Source organism: Apostichopus japonicus, chromosome 12 (genome assembly GCF_037975245.1).
Source record: "Apostichopus japonicus isolate 1M-3 chromosome 12, ASM3797524v1, whole genome shotgun sequence".
In the NCBI taxonomy this organism is placed as follows: domain Eukaryota; kingdom Metazoa; phylum Echinodermata; class Holothuroidea; order Aspidochirotida; family Stichopodidae; genus Apostichopus; species Apostichopus japonicus.
The window spans coordinates 5,660,520-5,681,348 of record NC_092572.1 but is presented as its reverse complement, the minus strand read 5'-3'; the positions used below and the strand labels follow the sequence as shown (position 1 = coordinate 5,681,348).

Sequence of the window (20,829 nt, the reverse complement as noted above, 5' to 3'; positions counted from 1 at the left end):
AGGGGAGGAAGAGAATTAGAAGGAGGATGACGAGTATGAGGAGGGTGAGGAGGAGGAGGAGGAGGAGGAGGAGGAGGAGGAGGAGGAGGATAAGGAGGATGAGGGGGATGAGGAGGATGAGGAGGATGAGGAGGATGATGGGGTTGAGGAGGATGGGGAGGATGAGGAGGATGAGGAGGAAGAAGAGAAGGAGAAGGATGAATAAGAGGAAGCGGAGGATGAATATGAGGAAGGGGAGGATAATGACGATATCGATGACGATGACGACGACGATGACAAGGACGCTGACAACGACGATGATAAAGACGACGAAATTAATACGGTGTTACGTTGGAATGCGAGAGGTCTCGATAATTAATTTTAAACGAGACACAAGCCTAGGTTCGTTTTTGAGAGGAACACAGACAAATTGAAGAGTCTAGAGAATTTGAATGAGAACGTAAACTATATTGAACAATGGAGTTTGAACTTACAACAACAAGTGGTAATTAGAAATATATAGAAAATTACTCACAAACTTAACAAGGTAGGATACACTTTAAAACACGCTGGTCTCTTCCAACGGCGATATCCCTCAGCGGCCACGCTACCTTGATGACGACGATTCTCGGTCCGTTGTACCGCGAAATTCACTGGCCCTCGACGAAGTTTCTCGCGATCCCAGAAACAGCAGTCACCTTCTTTCCGGCGATGCTCCAAAATTGAAGACGGACTTCCAGCCACAATCAAGTGAAGCACAAGTCGAACTTCTCTCCGACTAAATATTACCAGAGTTAGTCCAAAATCAGCTATATAGCTACCAACTCCTGGCGTAACGAACTTCCTCAACGGAGACAGAAATTCTTCACCTTCTCCGAAATAACGACTGGAAAACTGTAGTTTCACAGCAAAGTCCTCTTCAAACTTCTGAGTGGAAGTGTAGAATCAATCTTGGTATCGATATCGCAATCCCTCAGAAAGTACTGGCAGTTGAGCACTGACGATATATAGTAGAAAGGTATAGTATGTGTCGACGCTTGTATTCGTACAGAAACTGAGAAACTCTTCAATCCGGGCGGGTTTTTATACGCTTCGTCATGTCAAGAATCATCCAGATCTTTCTCGATACACCTGAGTAACAACGCGACCAGGTTTCTCTATTCGCGGAAGTCCTTTGCACATCTCGCGAACATTCCAGAGAATCCACGAAGATGCGTGCACAGCTTGCACGCTATTTCACGTAAGCCGACGTTAACACGAGACCAGCGCGTCATCATAAGGAATATACTAGAACAATCGTGTATTATAACATTCTGACACGATAACCCGACCTAATTTCTCAAATATTGATTTGTTACGTAGGCAATTTCAAATACTTTCTATATTATAACATTAGGTTCCTCACTAGCAGTGACTAGCGTTAGGCTACAATGGGCCCTCGTAACAACGGGGACTGGAATATGGATACCGGGACGGGGACAGGGACGGGGATGGGACCGGGACGGGGTCGTGGACAATTATCATGATCATGTACATGATCTCGATATTGATCTCGATCACGATCTTGATCTTTATCATCATCATTATCTGCATCGTTATCATTAATAGTTGACCACACTGTCAGCAGAAGTCCCACCTACCCCGACAGGGTAACAGTGTTGTTGGATAGAGCAGTCGAATAAACTTCCATTTGAAGTGTGTATTGAAGAGAGACTTACACGAACAGTTAACATACCAAACAGAGTGTCAAGTTTAGGTATATTGACAATTAGGAACCTAAAGATAATTAATCAGTTAATTGAGTTGATCCTTCATTTACGCAAGCACACGGGTATATTTTCATAATGTCCAATGCAAACAAAAAACACACATACACGTTAGTCAATATTAAACAATACATTGATACGTGGTGCAGTGACTAATCATGTGCACGCTCAGAGAGAGAAACTCTGTTGAATCACACGTGAAAGTAGTATATTGATATGCATAAGCTGTTGATAATGCATCATTTTGAAAATGTACAGTAATAACACTTTGGTACGTTCGTAGAGTTGATGAGTGTGTAGGCCCGGTAGCGAATATATTTTTCCCAAACTGAACTGACACTGAAATTATTTCTGATTGGTTGATCAAAACCGGAATGGTAGTCTGCGTTTATCAATGAATGTATGTGACACTGTAAGTGTTGATCATACCAATCCTCATGGGCCACATCATTTCAAAAATACGTGTTTAGGCCTTATACAGGCTAAGTTAAAGTCTGTAGGCCTAAGTGTGCCTATACGTGTAGATAAAATGTGAGGCTTTCCAGTTATCGAGAGCTACTGTAAGGGCGGTAGGGCCTATAGTGAATTTGAGATCTCGAACTAATACGAATACGTATATACGGTTAATGCAGGCCTACTAGGTCACCATGTACAAGAACGTCTAATGGTGCCGGCAAACATTTGTGTTTCCGTACGTATAGTTTATAAGGCTATATACAACTAGTTAACAAGTCAAAAGACACAGCCATATCGTCAAATGCCTTTTTTTGTATACACTCACTGGCTGGCACACACTCGCTCGCCGTCTTCATGGCCACTGCATATTCGACTAGGCCTACCATGATTCAATGACTGAATACATTTTGAATTAATGATGATAAAACTAAAAGTATCGCAACTCCGAATGTACACAAACAACTCGTACATATGTACATCGGCTACATGTGTATGCAATTACAAATGCACTGTGTTTTATTGTGTTGTATACTATACACAGTACAATAGGCTGCATCACATGTGTTGTGTAGAGCGGAGTCAAGCGAGTAAACAAACGTTCGAGGACTGCCTATAATGGGCGCAGTAGTTGGGAATAGTTGCTTCATTGTGTTAAGAACACTATATACTTTCGTTCATATATACCTACCAAAAGTTCTAGAAAATTGCTAATGTGAATATCATACTGATATCGACAGATTATCGAGGGATCCATGTTGAATATTAAAGTATATCACGTGCTCGCTGAGAGCCAATCAGAATCTAGGATATTATATCAGTGTCAGTTCAGTTTGGGAAAAAATATTCGCGGCCCGGTATTCTGTTTAAATGAGTTTTTGGATAACATTTTTATTTGTCCCCGAACAGAGTTACAAGCAGCCTGCTTACAGTTGTGCTATGTGTATGTACTAATTGCTATTAATCACACATATCTTTGCTTGAATAGTGATAATACAGAAAAATAAGTTTATTTTATTTAGAATACTTTACCTAATATCTTTGTCATACGGGAAAAGATTAATTACCCAAAAAATTAATAGTTCTCGATTCGGATTTTCCCGTTGTTGACATATGCTCACAAAGATAAATAGAATTTGGTTTGGTTACACGAAGAAGTGAAGAAAAACACCGTTTCGAGTCAGAACACAAATACACGAGATGTATAGAAAATCTTATTAAGGACTTTTCGGTGTGTTTTCCACATGATTGACACCTAATTTACACAATTTGAGGAGTTCTGAAAAACTTCGGTATCGTGATTTCATGCAAAGTTTCCAATTCTCATCGGCACCTTAGTTGCGAATTTTCTACTCGACAAATGCCTTTCCAACCGCCTTGGGTATGGGTATAAGATTAATATTGCCATAGCTAAGCTGTTGGGGGTCAATATTGGATATTGGAGCAATAGTATTTTGTAATGAAGATGGCAAGAACATATTATGCAGAGGTGCAGTGAGGTTCTCCCAAGCCTATAGCTATGTAGCTATTGTACAGATACAAAGTAACTTTAAAGAAAAAAAAGTGGCACCAGTTATAGCTAAAGCTCTTCGGGATTTGTTTGGGACAACATTGGTGCAACCAGCATTTCAATTATTCTGTTACATTTGATTTTAAGTTATACATCCGGAGAATTTGTTATTGCATAGAAATATCATTTTCAGTGTGAGTTACGAAGCAGATTGTATGTACCTTGCAAAGGTTGGAAATAATTGACTTTAAATCTTGCAATACCTGTAACATTTACAGAGAATACAAATTATATTAGTGACAAGTTAATCAATTATTTGGTGCAATGAACTGTTGTTACGCTTGCCAAATAGCGATTATTGTTTGTTTTTTGTTTGTTTTTAAATGTCGCTGATATATAGGCTCTCATACATGACAAACCTGTCTAGTAATCTTTCTTGTGGATGGTCGTCTGGCTCTTAACAAGCTCTCCCGTAAGTATACTTAAGGCTGAAAGCTAACTTTCTTTAAAATTCTGGTCATATTTTGGTCAATGTTTACACCAACGGGCTAGTTGTCAATCATTCTTGAACTGATTCGTTACACAGAATAAGGTAAAAACTACACGTATCTATCGTTTAAATAACAAACTGGCTGCTGGTCCATGCTGGTCTCATATGTATATCAAAGAGATGATTGAAGAACCACTTTCCTTGATAGTGTTCTCACAAGCTAATGTCTACCCTTGATTACAAGATAGATGTATTTACTGAGTTATCGTGTTTACAGGGTTTTCATACTTTAATCTCGTTTAATCTCAAATGACCTGTGAACTTTACAGAAAAGAAGAGTGTTCTTGTACTCAATAACATGTATCCACAAATCAAGTTATTCCAATTTAACAACTGTTTAAAACAAGGGCCTCGTAAGTATAATGGCTCGTGAGTGTAATGACTCGTGAGTATAATGACTCTGGCGAATATGACTCGTGCGAAGGTATATCGCTCCTGTATATTGAGTAGTACAGCCTCGCCTTACTGAGTGAAAATACTAAAATGTACAATTTGCTGTTACCTTTCAATATTCTTCCCCTCAATTGTTTTCTTCAAGATCATAAATATTTGAGCCAAATGTACAAATGCTCTCTAGGTCGCAAATACTCTTACGAAACAAAAAAAAGGGTGGTTTATAATCTAGTGTCTAACGTTGCAGTGAATCACATACACCCTAACAAGCCTAGCCCCTTGTTATGTCTACGAACTCGGTTGACTCCAAACACAAATATTTGGGTCCTAAACTTAAAACAACGAGTTTCTTACTACCACTCAATTACATTTGTAGATCTTTACAATGTCCCTACCAGTAACCAAGTCAAAGTACGGTTCATTTTATCTAAAATTATTACAGCTTCCATTTTACGTCCTTTCCGATGTCTGGCTGTCTTCCTGTGTGCTCGTACGTGTGTTCATAACATCGGAAGAGTACACCGGATTCATCGGGTGATGGAATTAGTTGTCTCGTGATTGATTGAATAGCCTCGCGCAAGAATCTATTCAAATGTCGGTTTTTTGTTATGGCTTATTTGAGAACATGGAAAACACAAAACTACTAGATAGGCACGCACAGAAAGAGACAGGGTCGAATGGATAGGTCATTGGACTTTGCTCAAGCCATTCACTCGCTTATTCTAAACAACAAAGAAACAAAAATAACTTCAATAACAAATACATCATCGTTAAAATATCCTTTCTTATGGTATTTTAGGATTCAACGATAATTGATTGATTCAAAGGTAGAGAATATTTTGTGATGACAGCTGTGGTTAGATGTTTCGTTTGTGATACTAGGATAAGTATAAAGGGTCAATTAAACATTGAAAATGCAAATGTAACATTTGTTAAGTATTACATGTTACATATACCATATTGCGGAGTGGCATTTTGTTCATTCTCAATGGATCTTTGTTTGTTAATAAGTTTAAGGTGGAAGAGAATCTGGCTCCTATGTTATGATTTGTATTATTGCCTCAGGCAATTAATGTAAGCCTGTGGAGCAGGCAATTTGCCTGCTCCACAGGCTTACATTACTTGTCACAGTAGGAATGTTTAAATGTAAACGATAGCCAGGGAAACAGAATATCTTTGAAGCGACGGAGTTACCGACAACGACATCGGCGTATTTTTCTCTGTTAAGCCCCCAATAGTACTCTTATCAGCCTATACACTAACTTTACAATGTTATAAAATACCTGCTAAACATTTGCTATCAAAAAAAAAAAACGCGTGATACCTATTAGGACAAAGGATTATAAAAAAATATGAGAACTGGAAGGCCTTTAATTTAGTTCATTACTTTTCCTTTGACGAATGCAAATGGGTATCTCTTTTATAATAGTAAATGATAAGAAGCAAAATCTGAATTAAATACAGTTATGATTAACATGCAGAAATTTAGTTCCAAATATGTTCGATCATGTTAATATGTCAGTAGCAAACATTGCATTAAACAGGGAGGAAGTAATATAATTAGAACAAAAAAGTCACACTTCGCAGTGAGTAATTATTAAGAACTATCACTTACATCAGGAAAAGGGAAAGTATTAACGTTTGCGTGTGTATTATTTTATGTCATTTTCATCTTAATCGTCAGGTCGGGTAAAATGTTGCTGCATGTTGTAATCAATTGAAATATCAGCCGTGATGTTACAATTGAGATATCCTTTCTCAGATGTTCCATGATCATTGGAGATCACGTTCGCATTACGCGTTATTAAAGATAATATACCAGGAAACCTAGGACACGAAGATATATACTTCCTGGTATAATACATGCAACTGGTGAGTTTGCAGCTGTCTGGTCTGATGCGTTGAGCTCTCGTGTTTCCTGACCAAGAAGACATTGTCCGACCTGGTGTGATGCTTCCATCCATGACTAATCAAAATTACACTCTGAAGTACAAGCTCAGCTAGAGAATTTCCGCTGAAGCACACGTCACAGTAACACGTGGGTACGTATGAGCATTTCGGTGAAGCCTTCTTTTGGAAATGTACATTAATATAACAATGTTACATTCGTAGAGTAAGCGATTGCATATCCTCTGCATTTTGGTATAGTACCAAAACAAAATATCACTTTCTTTAAAGGAAGGGCCCAAATTTAGCTGTGTTTCCCTTCTGCCACCCACCAATCCTTTCCGCAAAATTTCTAGGCCACTCATTGACCTTTTAATGGTCTAAACGTATAGAAACAATCATCAACACTATCTAGAAATTAATTACCGAACAGTTCTTTGAGGTTGTCAGGTTGCAAATTTGTTTAGCTGGTGCATGCACCGACCTAAATGCGTTTGCCGTTTTAATTATGAGAAGATCTCCAACAGTGAGACAAGTTATAAGTGCAAGGAAATGTTTCCTTTACAAATGTGACATTTGGCATCCATTACATGACCTAAAAGTGTTTCAATCAATTTTGTATTGTAATCTAAAGGTTAATAAAGGGACAATTTTGCTTATTAAATGTAAGAATCCACATGCATCGACGAATAGTACTAAGTACATTTTATACGTCTTAAATGCAACACACTTGTACTTCGTACTCGTGCAAGTACAAATAGCTAATTTGCAATCGTTCTCGTAATCAGCAAATGTCAAAATATTGAAAAATACTCACGGCTTTGCATGCTACTTGCGCTTGTACTCGTCAACAGGAACTGGCATTCGCATTTCAATGTTAAAGGTATCATCACTTTGATTCACCAAGTATAAATTACATTTTAGAAACATGCGTCTGAAATCCAACATAGATGGCTATATGACAGGTCAATGACTAGGCTTATACCTAACTTAAGATATACATTAATGTAACCTAGCCTATTTTATCATACTTATTACAAATTTTAGGATGATTAATACAACTCAATGGAAACAGGTTATGTTAAGTACATATATTGCCAAATGTAAATTAAATATGTTGGAATGCTATAATTTCCTACTGTCTAAACAACCTCATAGGAAGTGAAGCCCAGTAAAATGATACGATACTATTATATTTTTCAAACTACAATTACATTTATTTTATTCTTAAGTACTACTTTTAACCAAGCAGGATAATGAGCTACATTTAAATAATCAAACATAGGCCAACCAAAGTACAACACTTTAACACTTATTTTACCTATACTTCTGCTAAACTTGCACATTTTGTGAACCATTCGCTATCTCCATATTAAACACCGTCGCATCCCCTACGGGTCCCTGGGGGAAACGGCCGAAAATAACAAACGTATACCCGGGAGCAGTTGGCTAGAACGTTCCCATCACTAGTTAATGCACAGTAATTATGAATCATGTACAAAAACAATGTTTATTCAATGGGACAACCTTTGGCAGAAGTTAATTACTCTAAACAAAATGCTGAATATTTAAGTCAAAAGCCACTCCTTATAGCAGTTTGTATAGTTAAGGTATGATTGTTTTTTTTCAAATGGAGTGATATTTTGCAAATGTTTTTAGGAACAACCGAGTGAATGATCTCAACAAGCAATTTAGTTTGAAATACTTGTTTTTCTTCAAGATATTGAACTCACTAATAACTAGAGAGGAAATAAATGGTCTAGAAAGCCAACTGGCTTAGATTTGCCTTTCCACATTTTAAATGAGACCCTATTACCACCTACTGTGAGCCCATATACTTGCGCCATTCAGCATACATTAGATCAAATGTACACATTATAAGGTAATATTCCATGAACAGATCTCATATACACTACAAACATAGTCACAGAGAATGTCACACATTAACTGACCAAGTTTACACTCGTAACCATTTTGTTTTAAAACAAAAAATGATATTTTTTAGGCTAACTGATCAGGAACAGGTTATTGATTGATGTTGTTAGAAATTAACCGTTATCAGGGATTTTCTAACCCGGGGGGGGGGGCGCGAATTACTATCTAAGCGGAGCGCCACCATCGGTTGGCGCGCAGCGTACAAGAAAATTTCTGGTTTTGATACCCCCCAGATCACCGGAAATGGCACTTCTCGGGCTTGAAAATGACCAACCAGATTTACACTTTTGCCCGAGAACCAAATAATTGTTTTTCATCCATAACCTTTTAGAAGATTGTCACCAGTCACATCATGTGCGACCTCATCGCATCTCCTGTGGGTCATTGCTTTTGTAGGTGATTCTACGTCGCGGACCACAATACCCGTCAGCCCCACTTTTTAAAGTTTTAAGCCCATTATGTGTTCAGAATTTGACAATTCACATTTCTCGTGAAATAAATTCACTTCAAAACATACCCATAATGTTGCACAAATTTTCATCTATGGACAACCAATATAGTAAAAAACCTTCTTCAATCCCTAACAGACCGGTCAAAATTGCACAGGTAGAGGAAGGTATGTGTAAGAATGTTGGTCAGGGACAGTCGGTTAATTTATTGGTGCATGGGCGCAGTGCAGTCTTGGATAATGGTGGGGACGCTTGTCTGTTCTCTGATACTATCTAAGTGGAGCGCGACCACGGGTTCTCACGTAGCGTACAAGAATTTTTTGGGCAAATATATACCTCCTAGATCGCCGGAAATAACACTTCCCAGACCCAATGATGCTCCCAAACCTCCCTAAGTTTTAGATCTCATGGCTTAGAAATTTAGTTTGGGGAAATACATAGGCGTCTGCAGAAAAAAAAATCAGGGGACAAACAATCCAGGTAGACTTTTGTATACGATGGGTCTGGAGTCCTATCCCAGAAAACAAGTATAGACTGCCGCAAATGCGATTTCCGTCCTATATTTAACAACTGTGGATAAATATAATAAAATGAGAACCGTACGTGAATCTAGCTCAAATTGGCAACACACAGTGTGAGTTGTTAATGATTGTTTGGTTCGCACTCAGTCCGTTTTGCTGACCACAATTTACCAGTCTCGTGTACAGAGTATGTTTCACATGATTGAATGTGTTGATACTTAAGCGGAGAAGTCACGCCTAACAGTGTCAATTATAATAATTCTTTTCTTTTATAGCATGTCATTTGCACAATGCTGGATCAAACTGCGCCAAAGTTCAATACAGGGGATTTTGAAATGCAACGTTTGGTCAAGACAACTTGATGGGGACACGATATATCATGTCCCCACTAATGAAAAAGCTAGTGGGGACACGTCCCGCTGTCCAGGCCAGGATCTGCGCCCATGCATTGGTGTACATATATTAAAACCACTTATAACGGCTAATATAAAACTTCGTTGAAGGAATGGAAAAATACCAGATATTTCCGAAACCGAACACTACACACACTAACAGTTTGGAAGTTGTTCATACTGGAACGCCAATTTCATGGTCACTGATATGATGTGATATCGGCTGTTTGCTTACAAATTCGAATAATTGAAATGAGACTGAAATAAATACCTTGTATTTGTTTTTTAGCAACGCCCCACAATCTTTTCATTTCGAAAGACGCACAGTTTAAAGTTCATTATACAGTGAAGGCTTCAAGTATCTATTTGCCTTCAGTTAAGGGATGATCTTGGGAATTCCTATAGATAGATATTGCTAGATATCCATACAGTACAGTGTCTTTGGGATTTCTTGGGATTTTCGGGGCCTGATCTTGGGAAATTGCAAAATCGGGAGTGGTCACACTCCATGTAGGTCAGCGCACGACCTCTAGACGTTACTAAAACAAAACCCGATCACTTGTTAGTGATGAAGTGGTGTGTTGCCGTAGTTTTAAAATTTAATTCCGAGAAAGAAATTTATTTTAGGCACTATGACATATGCCATAGAGATTTTCAGAAGTACATCCATCTCTTGCGGTAAACCGACCATGCATCGTCATCTTCTATATAGACAAGCTGGAGGTACTATGTGGTTTTGCAGTGTAATTTGAGTTACTGTGCTTAGAATATAAACTTTCATCTTGCACATCAGGTTCTTCCATGAGATAATAGCAAAAACATTTACAAGTCTAACTTCTTCTAACCACCAAAATAATTTGAAATACAGTTTATTTTTTAAGAACGAAGTTACATTGTTTTTGGAGAACAAGAACATAAGCGATAACCACTTAAAAGGTGTGAATACTAGGGCAAAAATAAACGTCTAATGCCGGTATTTTGACCTATTTTCGAATGAGGTGTAACAGAAGTGTTAAACAACACCATCGATCCCAGAAAATACAAACACACAGCTTGCTACCGTCGGTAATTATACACAAGTGTTCAGTCAGTACATACAGCTGCGGTCTATACCCACAGCACAGTAAACAAACGATACAGCGATGGACATCTCAGGTCCAGCTAAAGATAACAATTAAGGTATCACGTTTCATAACTGTCTGCATTTTTTAGCGACACGAACAAAAAGTCACTTGCAAGCAACAGAAAGTTAACTTTTTCAGATGGCCGCACGCCGTTTGGGGCGAGTTTTCAATGCATTTAATCATTTCTTTTATTCACCGCGATGTCTTACAATTGGCATTTGTCGATGCATGCTGCAATGATTCGTATTGTTTAGGTTTGTTTCTTCTTATTAAATCGCAACATTGACCTATTTATGTTGTTGTACTTAATTGGCCAGACTCCATGTTGTAAGTATATTAGAACATGTTAGCATTAAGAGTGTTTATACAATTATACTCTCGATGTAAGGGTCTGAGGTTGAAAATTGATAGAGCTGTTTGCTGTTAGTGTTCAGTCTCTATAATTGGTGACATTTCTCAAAACGTTTTAATCAAAAGAGCATAATGTGGTTCCCTTTCTGTCTTGTTGTATAGTTGTTGGTTAAGTTAGATATAAGATCTAAAGTGATACGGTTTATTTGAGTAAGCAAACTGTTTCTTGTCCATATTTTAGATATGTTGGCACACTCTACTTCAACCTTCAACAGGCATGGTACCTACCGTACTGCTACTAAACTTACAACCAAATTCGAAAGCATGTTCGTCGAATTCGATAATAACCTTCAAGATTCGCCCCCCCCCCCCTCTTTTTCTCTCTCTCTCCACATTAACATATATTAATTTCTTGTCTACGACAGAACATACATATCGCTGTGTTTTCACTCCCTATGCGATGGTTCTGTAGCTCGTTCTATACAACATTGTTTTAGGATATTCAATGACACTGCGATAATAAAATATAACATGAAATAGTACCATCATGTTTTGTTACAAACAAACATAACTGTCGATTTTAGGGAGAAGAAAGGTAAACTTAATTTTTCTCTTCTACATGGTTTTGTTGGACAAAGACATAAAATTTCAATAACATAAAGCAGAGAACTATTGTATCAAATTTTTAAACAATTGTTTTGTAGTATTACGGCTTGAATTCGAATCTTTAATCATTTTGCAAGTATAGCAGTTTCCGGCTTTTGAAATAAAATGTATTCTCATCCAATCTCGACGCGTCACTGGGCTTGTTTTTACCAATTGTGGGAAACTAGGGAAAATAATTCGATACTAAGCAATTGTTGCTTGTGCAGTTCTGGATACCTGCGTTAAACCAAATCAGTTTCTTCTCTTTCTTAATTATACATACGTTCTTGGCTGTTTCTTTTGTTCTTACATAGAAATTAACGTGTCAACGATAATACACTGCTCTAACTAGGGTTTTAGTTGTGAAAAAATATAAAATATTCCACCAATTCACCGCAAAATGCGACAGACCGTAAGTCAAAAGAACACCTTTAGTTGTTATCTTCCCCAATGATGCCGTTCAATGGCGTGCTCATTGCCAACTTTCATCTCCAGTCGTGGATTTATTTACATGCGATGTGGAAGAATTATATCACTTCTCGAGTCTCAAGAAACGCTGATGTGTTGAATCAATCGTGAACAAGGGAGAGGTATTTGCAGTTTAAGTTGAATACATCCGTTTTTCAATCGTACACATAAATTCAATTCAATTCATGAGCATAGTTTTTTGCCTAGATATATTTACCGGCAGTTGCAGTTCCAATATGCCCCAGAATGCACAATTTGACGTCTAAGCTAAGGAGGACCTCTACACCAGCTACTGCCCAAAATTCAAACAGTTAGGGGATTTAGAATTACCCCCCCCCCCACACACACACACACAATAAAAAATCACATACTAGACTGAATAATTTAATTATGTGCACATCACTAGATCGGTTATGTTGCCTCGGAAATCACAATGGACTTATTATGCTTGTTGATGGTTCGTTTGCTGAAATGGTGATGCATATGACATAACTGCAAGAACATAACCTTGTAGTTACATTATCACACGTATCTTTAAATTAGTTCAAATCAATATTATTCCTGAAGTGAAACTGATTGAATATTTTTCTGCCTTACAGATTATAATTCTGACTTTAATCACATATATCTGCAAAAGGTTGCTACATTTTGAGTTTGATATTTACATACCGATTTAAGTAAAAGGACACGTTTATATGTTTGTTTGTTTTTGTTATACAGAGCTTCTCAACTACTATTTTTTTTTTAATTTTACCTACATTTTTGCACTTAGTGACGTATATCATATTGACGGTTGTTCTTCAGTTTCATCATAATAAGAATGTCAAGCAAAACGCGAGAAACTTGATCATGTTTCATGACTTTGAATTAGCATCATGGTATACACAGAATCGTGTGGAATCTGAATATCAACCTATAAAATATTAACATGGAATTAATCAATTGAATATAGCTGTAATTTGATGTGTTTGACGGTAATTATAATTTTGAGAAGGAAGGCCATTGTTATTATTTTTATTATTACTTAATTCCAGAATGTAATGGAAATGCTTTAAATTCCGAAATATGTTTGCATTCGAATTTTCATTGTTGTATAAGATTTTGCTTTCTCATATATTATACTACACCAGTTAAGTTGTGGCATTTGTATTTTCCTGATGTCAGCATGACATGCGCGTCACATATTTACTATTGAGTTAGAGCACGTTGGTACTTCAAGGACAATATAACGAACACAACACAGAAACGGTAGCAATTGTCAAGGCATCGTAACAAGGCTACCTGATACGATAAATTAATCATTTTTAAATACCGCCCACACCTAGTCAAATATGTGTGACCACCGTAAGACAAACACTGGTGCAGCATAACAATTGATAAAAAGTGTAAAGGTTGAAAACAGACGACTGCCTATGCAAATATACTGCTGGAATGTTTCTTTTCAAATTCCCAGGAACCTATTGTTTGTCAAAAGCCACAAGTTCGTATTATTATAATAGATATAAGTTTGATCCTAATACGTTACCATCCATATATGTATAGACATTGCTTATTTCACACAGTAATACGATGGCTTAAGGAAGTAGAAACGGTGCCATTACACTATGAATAAGAACGGTGCTATAGTGTGTGTTACATGTTATGTTGTAAAATCACCGACGGTTGTGAAATAAACTTCAAGTAATTAATATAAATGTCGGTAACAGTGTTAAACTCAACCTTCTTTATAAGTCACAAGTATAAATCAAACCAACGTCTGATACGTAACAGTTACTACAAATGTTAATAAATGCAGGATAATCTTGGGACCAATAGTATTACGTAATGGAAGTTTGAGTAAAGTGTTATGAGCAACTCAATGAATTGAAATAAGTGTAAACCTGTGTTGGTCTTTTACCCACTAACCACTGACACATTGATGTATATGTTTCAGTACGTGTGTATTTACTAGTGCTTATATGTGATTGTCAGGACTTGCAGTGGCTACTAAGAATAGTCTAAATGGTTCTATCGATTCCATTGTGTTTTGTTTCAGATTCAGTAATTCAGTGTGTAATATCATCTTTTAACACATAATGAACTATATAGAACCAATTAAGTTATATTACGATGTTATTGCCGTTTAACACAAACACATAACAATTACCATCATTATACGTGATTGTGAATGCGGTGACTCATTGTACTAGATTGAATTGACTTTGATACCCCTTGGATCCGTGTATCAATGTTTACCGAGTTAAGACTACAGTCAGCCGATTCACACAGAGATTACAGAAACTACTGTAACTATTATCGGGTGCTTTACAGTATGTCTTTGGAAATGCTTTGAAAATCAACATAAATATATGAAATGTTTGCGTGTGCATCTGTGATTAGATCCCAGCGAGTAAGTAAAGATCATGATGATTGTAGGTTACAAAGCAATGAAACAATCTTGTACGTTTTAACAATGTCAAATTAGAGCACTGATGATTGTGAATGAGTTACGTAAAAATTACTACAAACGTTACTAAATGCAGCTTGGTACCAATACTTTATCATCACTGAAGATTGAGTAAAAATTGCTAAGCAGCTCAATGAACTGAAATTAGTGCAAAACCTGTGTTGGTCTTTTACCCAGTAAAATAAATGTGCCATAGTGTTAGTATCATTAGTGTTAGCATCATATACTGCCTTTACGTCGAAGCTACTACCAATACTACTTCTTTCATTTAGATCTCAAATAAATTTCACAGTGACTCGCAAGAAAATATTAACAAACAAAGATTGACAATCGCTTCGATTGCTTGTAAAGATTCTTACAAAGGGAAGAAATCGTGCGTGACTGTCTACAAAACGGTTGTTATTAATCACTCGGTATAACTATACCTATATTGAAGTTGTCGTTGTCGTATTAAGGTTATGGCTATATACACTTTGTAAGTTATCTTCTATATGTGGCTATGTGAATAAAAAAATAACTCAGATATATTTTCATCAAACGTAAACTTAGAAAACATGAAGTAAGAAGAGTAATGGGAATAAAATGGAAGCAAAGTTAATATTGATTCAACGAATTCGTGCTGACTGTGGGCTACAGTTAAATAAAACAAATTTTATGTTTAAGTGCATGGTGTCAAGTTAGAGCAGTTATACAATTGAATGATTTATTGTTATGCAATTTTCAAATGATGGACATGGTGCAGACAATCTCATTAACGGAATTTGTAACATCATGTATTGTATATAATTTGATATGATGAATATTAAGAAAACAGATGAGTACAGACTTAACTATAAATAATACCACGTACAATATCATGCACCATTCAACAACATTTGAGTTAATATTTGTTAGCCACGTCACAGACTTAGCATCACTTAGGTTTCTGATTCTTCTAGCACACGAACCTTATCTATTCAAACTCATATTGGGTATATAATTTCTGAAACGAGAACGAGAAAATGCTCAGATAAATTACCAACGCAGTGTCATAAACAAAGTAACACAGTATTATAGCTATAGGCTTATTTACGAAGCATATTGAAAGCATTGGAGTTAATGTCGTCAACATGTTTATGATAAGTCTTCGAGGTTTATCTGTGTTGATACGATTACAATGAGCTGCTAATTACTATCAATCAATTATATTATTAAAACAAACAAGTAGGCTGGATGAAATCAGAAAATACTTCGTATTGAAAAAGTAGACAAAATTCCTATGTATGATCAACAACCATATATCTGAATTTGAAGATATGTCGATATTAGGTATGCACCGACAGATCCAGCAACACATCATATTTGCAACAATAAGTTTTGTTAAAGGTCACACACTTTTTCTTCCATTAACACTATTTTCGTATACAGGGTAAGTAAATAAACTGGTCCCCTTTGAAGTAAGGGCATTGTTAACGTTGTTTTCGACTTTGATCGACGTTCGGGAAATCCCCTAATCTTTACCGATACTCTCGTGCACAAAATCAGCTAAACGATCACACTGTCTGGTTTCAATACCAGGTCAATTGTTTCCTATCCCTGTGTGGTTAACAAGAAGGAAGTACACGATGATTGAACTAACGGTAGCATTGAGCCTTATACTCTACAGAAAATATCACAAGGGCAATACAGAAAGCAAAGAATCTGTTTCTGTATCATCACTATGCAACAAATTGCGTTTAATTTGAAAATTAACCACATATATGCAGTTGCAATAAAAAAATGCATCATCATCTTTTACTTTTACAATTAAATTGACATACTTTGTATTATGATGTAATAAATACATCATAGTTTAACTTAGTTATTTTGCCTTACTTATTTCACAAGAGAACATATTCTCTCATCACATTGTTTTTTAGAGATATATCACTACATGAAATGATTACATTAGTTGGTTTCTTTTTAAATTAAATATTTAAAAATTTGCATATTCCACGTACCAAAATGTTCTTCTAAATCTTTACTTTAATGTAAACTATATTGAAACCTATTCTTGCCAAGTACGGACACTTTAACATAATATATACATTCAAATAAGGATAACAAGTAAAAAGATGGAAAATATAAAAATATGTCAGTCGATATTAAGTATTTCTTTTCGATAGTTTTTCCGTCATATAATGTTTCCATACTCATCGTTCAAATTTGATAGTCGGCGATAAATGCTGCCGTCTATGAAAGGTCTTCTTATTAGATTTCCTGATATTCCTTTGACAAAAAGTTAGAAAATCGATGAATTTGATTTATTGATCCACAGTGGATTTTAATGAAGTTAAAAGTTCAAGGATTATTAAATATTTGAAGAAAATATGTAACTCTGCAATTGTTAACAGAGCTGCAATTGTTAACAGAGCTGATAACAATTCTTTGTTTAAATTCCGAAATGTGAAATGTGGGTTACAACTCAAACGCTTCACAAGCAATCCTTGAATGAAACAAAGTCTATTTTAAATTAATAATCTTGTTATTCCTTTGTTGTTCTTACCTTATCCTCATTGCACATTGCAGCCAGCTTTAATGTAACGTCATCAATTTTAGGTCTTTTTTCTGCAGCCGTTTCCCAACAAGTTATCATCACCTGCCAGCTGAGATGAGAACAAAGGGAGCCAATTTATATATGAAAAACATGGAAAAGGTGATAAGAGAAAGACTAGTATACAGGGGAAAAAAAGCTTGCTTACATGGCTCCTGGACAGTTATCAGGAAGAAGGAGCTGCTGTTTTGCGCGAAGGCTCTTCTCGACATCAGCTCTGTTTTGTCCTTGGTACGGTTCCGATCCTACACAGCGGTAAAAAAATGGATACCCCATGAAAATAAAGAAAGCGTCTTCTCATCTATTTCCGAAAAGGAATTTTATTTGTTTGATATATTTTTACAAAGCATAGGAAGAATAAATTATTTGCGCCTTTTTATTGATATTAAATTACAATGCCATACAAAAACACAATTGTCTTATCATGCAATAATAAGAACTCAAGCTACGTAGAAAGTGAAGGAATCAATCGCATATGATCTACAATATCCAGTTATATTATTTAAATGCCAATACCGTAACTGAAAATTTCCCAGAGAAGAACACCAAAGGACCAGACATCTCCTGCGGCAGAAATCGTTTCAAGGAAGAGAAACTCTGGAGGCATCCACTGAAAGGGAACGTCCTGAGCGAAAGAAATGTATGGTATTTTAAATAAAACTTATATAGAGATACACATACACACACCCATATATATATATATATATATATATATATATATATATATATATATATATATATATATATATATATACTGACTTCATTCCAGGATAATTCAGTCCATTCTTTAGCGTTGTCCACCGAAACAAAGTCGTATAACTTGCACTTCCCTGACGCTGTCAACAAGACTTTCTTACTTCGAAGACCGGGGCTGATGAACTGTTAATGAAGATTAAGCAATTATTAGTTAGTAAGAGAATTAAGTACTATATCGAAATCTTTTAGAATCAACCCTATACCACCTCCTTGATAAGGCTTAACTTTTGATACCTAGGCCCAATTTTTGTTTTTGTTTGCTGAAGTGTCACTATTTACAGTAGAAAGTACTCCTCCACCTTTGGACAATACATTACTTGGAAGTATTAATTATCATATCATTATTATTCTCCTCTTAGTTCTTGTTTATGTACCAATTAATATATATTTTGGTCATAGTGCCTAAAGTCCCAACTGAGATCATATCATAAATATTTAGACTGAACAATTAAAAACATTAACGGCAGTCCATGTTCTCAACCCCTTTTAATAAAATTAGCCACACTGATTTGCTCTGACCACTCAAGCTAACATATAGGTAAAGATAAACCATTGCATGTAGGCCTAATCGAAGTGCATATCAATTGCCGCATATGCAAGTAAAGCCATCTTCAGTCTTCTTCTGATGTTCATTTGACCAAGGCTATTTGACATCATTGTTGCCTTTTTCGTACCCATATTTAACATTTCCCACATGTGTTGATTTACATATCCTCCCACTATAAGGAGAAAATACACTGGATTGGGATAAACTTACTCTATGTGTTGTCAAAAACTTTAATCCTCTCGCCACCTGAAGTGCATATTTTGGTAAATGATCGGCGTTTCCCTTCTCGGCAACTTGAAAACGCTTCTGTTTAGTATTGCCATACTGATGTGCTTTCTGGGGACTGAACTCTTCAGTTAGGTGATCTGAGAGAGTTCCTCCGCTTAAATATTCACAAATCAGATAATTTGGTACTGAAAAGTAGTAACCAAATAAAGTTATTCGAATGCAAATCAGTGATTAGTCGTTTATTTACAAGAACAAACAAATGACCTTATTGAATTCAAGTTTTAATCATATGTTTTTCTTGTTCCCAATTCATTTGTTATCTCTTAACTTAAAATTATCATGGTCAGTATCATTATTTGTATATATTTTAGTATTTCTTTATAGCACAACAAACATGCAAAGACAAAGGCCTGCATTGTTAAGGTTGAATGGTTAATACCACATTTAGAAAAGTGCGAGTATTCGTACCAGTATCACACCATCCGAGAAGCTTCATAATACTGTTATCACCGGGCAGTTTTAATATGTGTTGAACCTCTGAAGTTTGTAATTCATTCATCCGCAAAGTTGAATCACCTGAAAAGCAATCAGTCAGTAGATTGTTAAACGCATCGAGGTTATCACTGTCCCATCCACTGTACACTTTGATTGAGACGAGTTGAGTTTTGTAAATGTTTTTTGTTGTTCTCTTTTAATCACATAACATTCGATGAAATAGTCGACGGGGTTAAAACAAGTCATTCTCCTAACAATATTATGCTGCTTTCACACGCGTTATTTTTAATATATGTCTTCGTAAAACAATATGTACTGAAGAAGTTACTTTCTTTTAGTCTGCTAAGGTAATATTCAAAGTAAATACCTGACAAGGTTCTGACCACAGCTTCTAGATTTCCCGCTGCTTTCATAACTATAGCCTTGTGATATTGCATCATTCCTTTTCCAGGTAAAAGTGAAACTAATTTCACATTCTTCTCTGGGACTTCAAGATTCTTGTTCTTCTCATTCGTATTAACTTCAAGTTCTTGGAGATCCATGTAAGCTATAAAGACAGGAACGTGACTTCGTGTGATATCGTAACTAACTTAATATAGAAACCAAGGATGGCACACTTTTCTATAAGAAAAGTACATCAAGCCTGGAGCTACCAATAGCGTCGGAGTATTATCACATTTGGGATGTTCGGTAACATACATACCGCTCACTCGAAGTGATATTTGCCTTCATAACCTACTCAAACACTCCAACTTAGTGAGAACCAGTGTAGCAAATTGTGTTTCCGTTAACAACAAATTGTAATATTTTGTATTTTGTCATCTGCATACCTTGCAGATGTATATATGTTGACATGGACTTTCTCATCAAACTAGAGAAACCTTAGAAATGAAAGGCTATCGAGAGTGTTTCTCACTTACTCCAATACTAGTCTTCATACCAGCTTGTATTGCTAGATAATTGACAGGTTTGATTTAGTGCTCATCAATTATCTTCAAGAAGCTGATAGTTCAGCTATTGAATACACTAAAAATACAATACTCTGTTTCTTTATGAGGTAAATACTTTCAATACTTATAGTTTCAACTATTGGTATCAAAATTCTTCAACCCTCATACAGACAGCAATATGTATCAAAAATTTCCAAAACAATAAAATCATGTCCAAAATATATAGGTATGTCCAAAAATATATTAAATATGAACACATACATTAAGAGGGTAACAAATGGACTGTACACCGTCTTTGTGAGCTTGATATGCCGTATTCGTTTTCAGCACAACAAAATTGTTGATATGTGGAACATACGGCGTAACTTCAAACGCCAACATGTTCATCACGAAGTTGAAGTTAGCAGTTACA

At 36.1% G+C, this 20,829-nt stretch overlaps 1 protein-coding gene across 3 annotated transcripts in view; it reads right to left on the bottom strand.

Moving 5' to 3' along the window:
- Positions 1-15,571: 15,571 nt before the first annotated feature.
- The window catches only part of LOC139977547 (uncharacterized), a 41,371-nt gene continuing 36,113 nt past the window's right edge, over positions 15,572-20,829 (bottom strand). For 2 of the 3 annotated variants that reach the window (XM_071986929.1, XM_071986930.1), the window contains 8 exons: positions 19,835-20,014; positions 19,441-19,548; positions 18,955-19,157; positions 18,201-18,320; positions 17,958-18,066; positions 17,590-17,686; positions 17,394-17,493; positions 15,584-17,116 (listed from right to left, as the gene is read on the bottom strand). In XM_071986929.1, coding sequence (XP_071843030.1) covers positions 17,099-17,116; positions 17,394-17,493; positions 17,590-17,686; positions 17,958-18,066; positions 18,201-18,320; positions 18,955-19,157; positions 19,441-19,548; positions 19,835-20,014 — 935 coding nt within the window. In that variant the 3' untranslated portion in view covers positions 15,584-17,098. Of the gene's footprint in view, positions 17,117-17,393; positions 17,494-17,589; positions 17,687-17,957; positions 18,067-18,200; positions 18,321-18,954; positions 19,158-19,440; positions 19,549-19,834; positions 20,015-20,829 lie in introns of all 3 variants that reach the window. The other variant, XM_071986931.1, reaches the window with a different exon arrangement.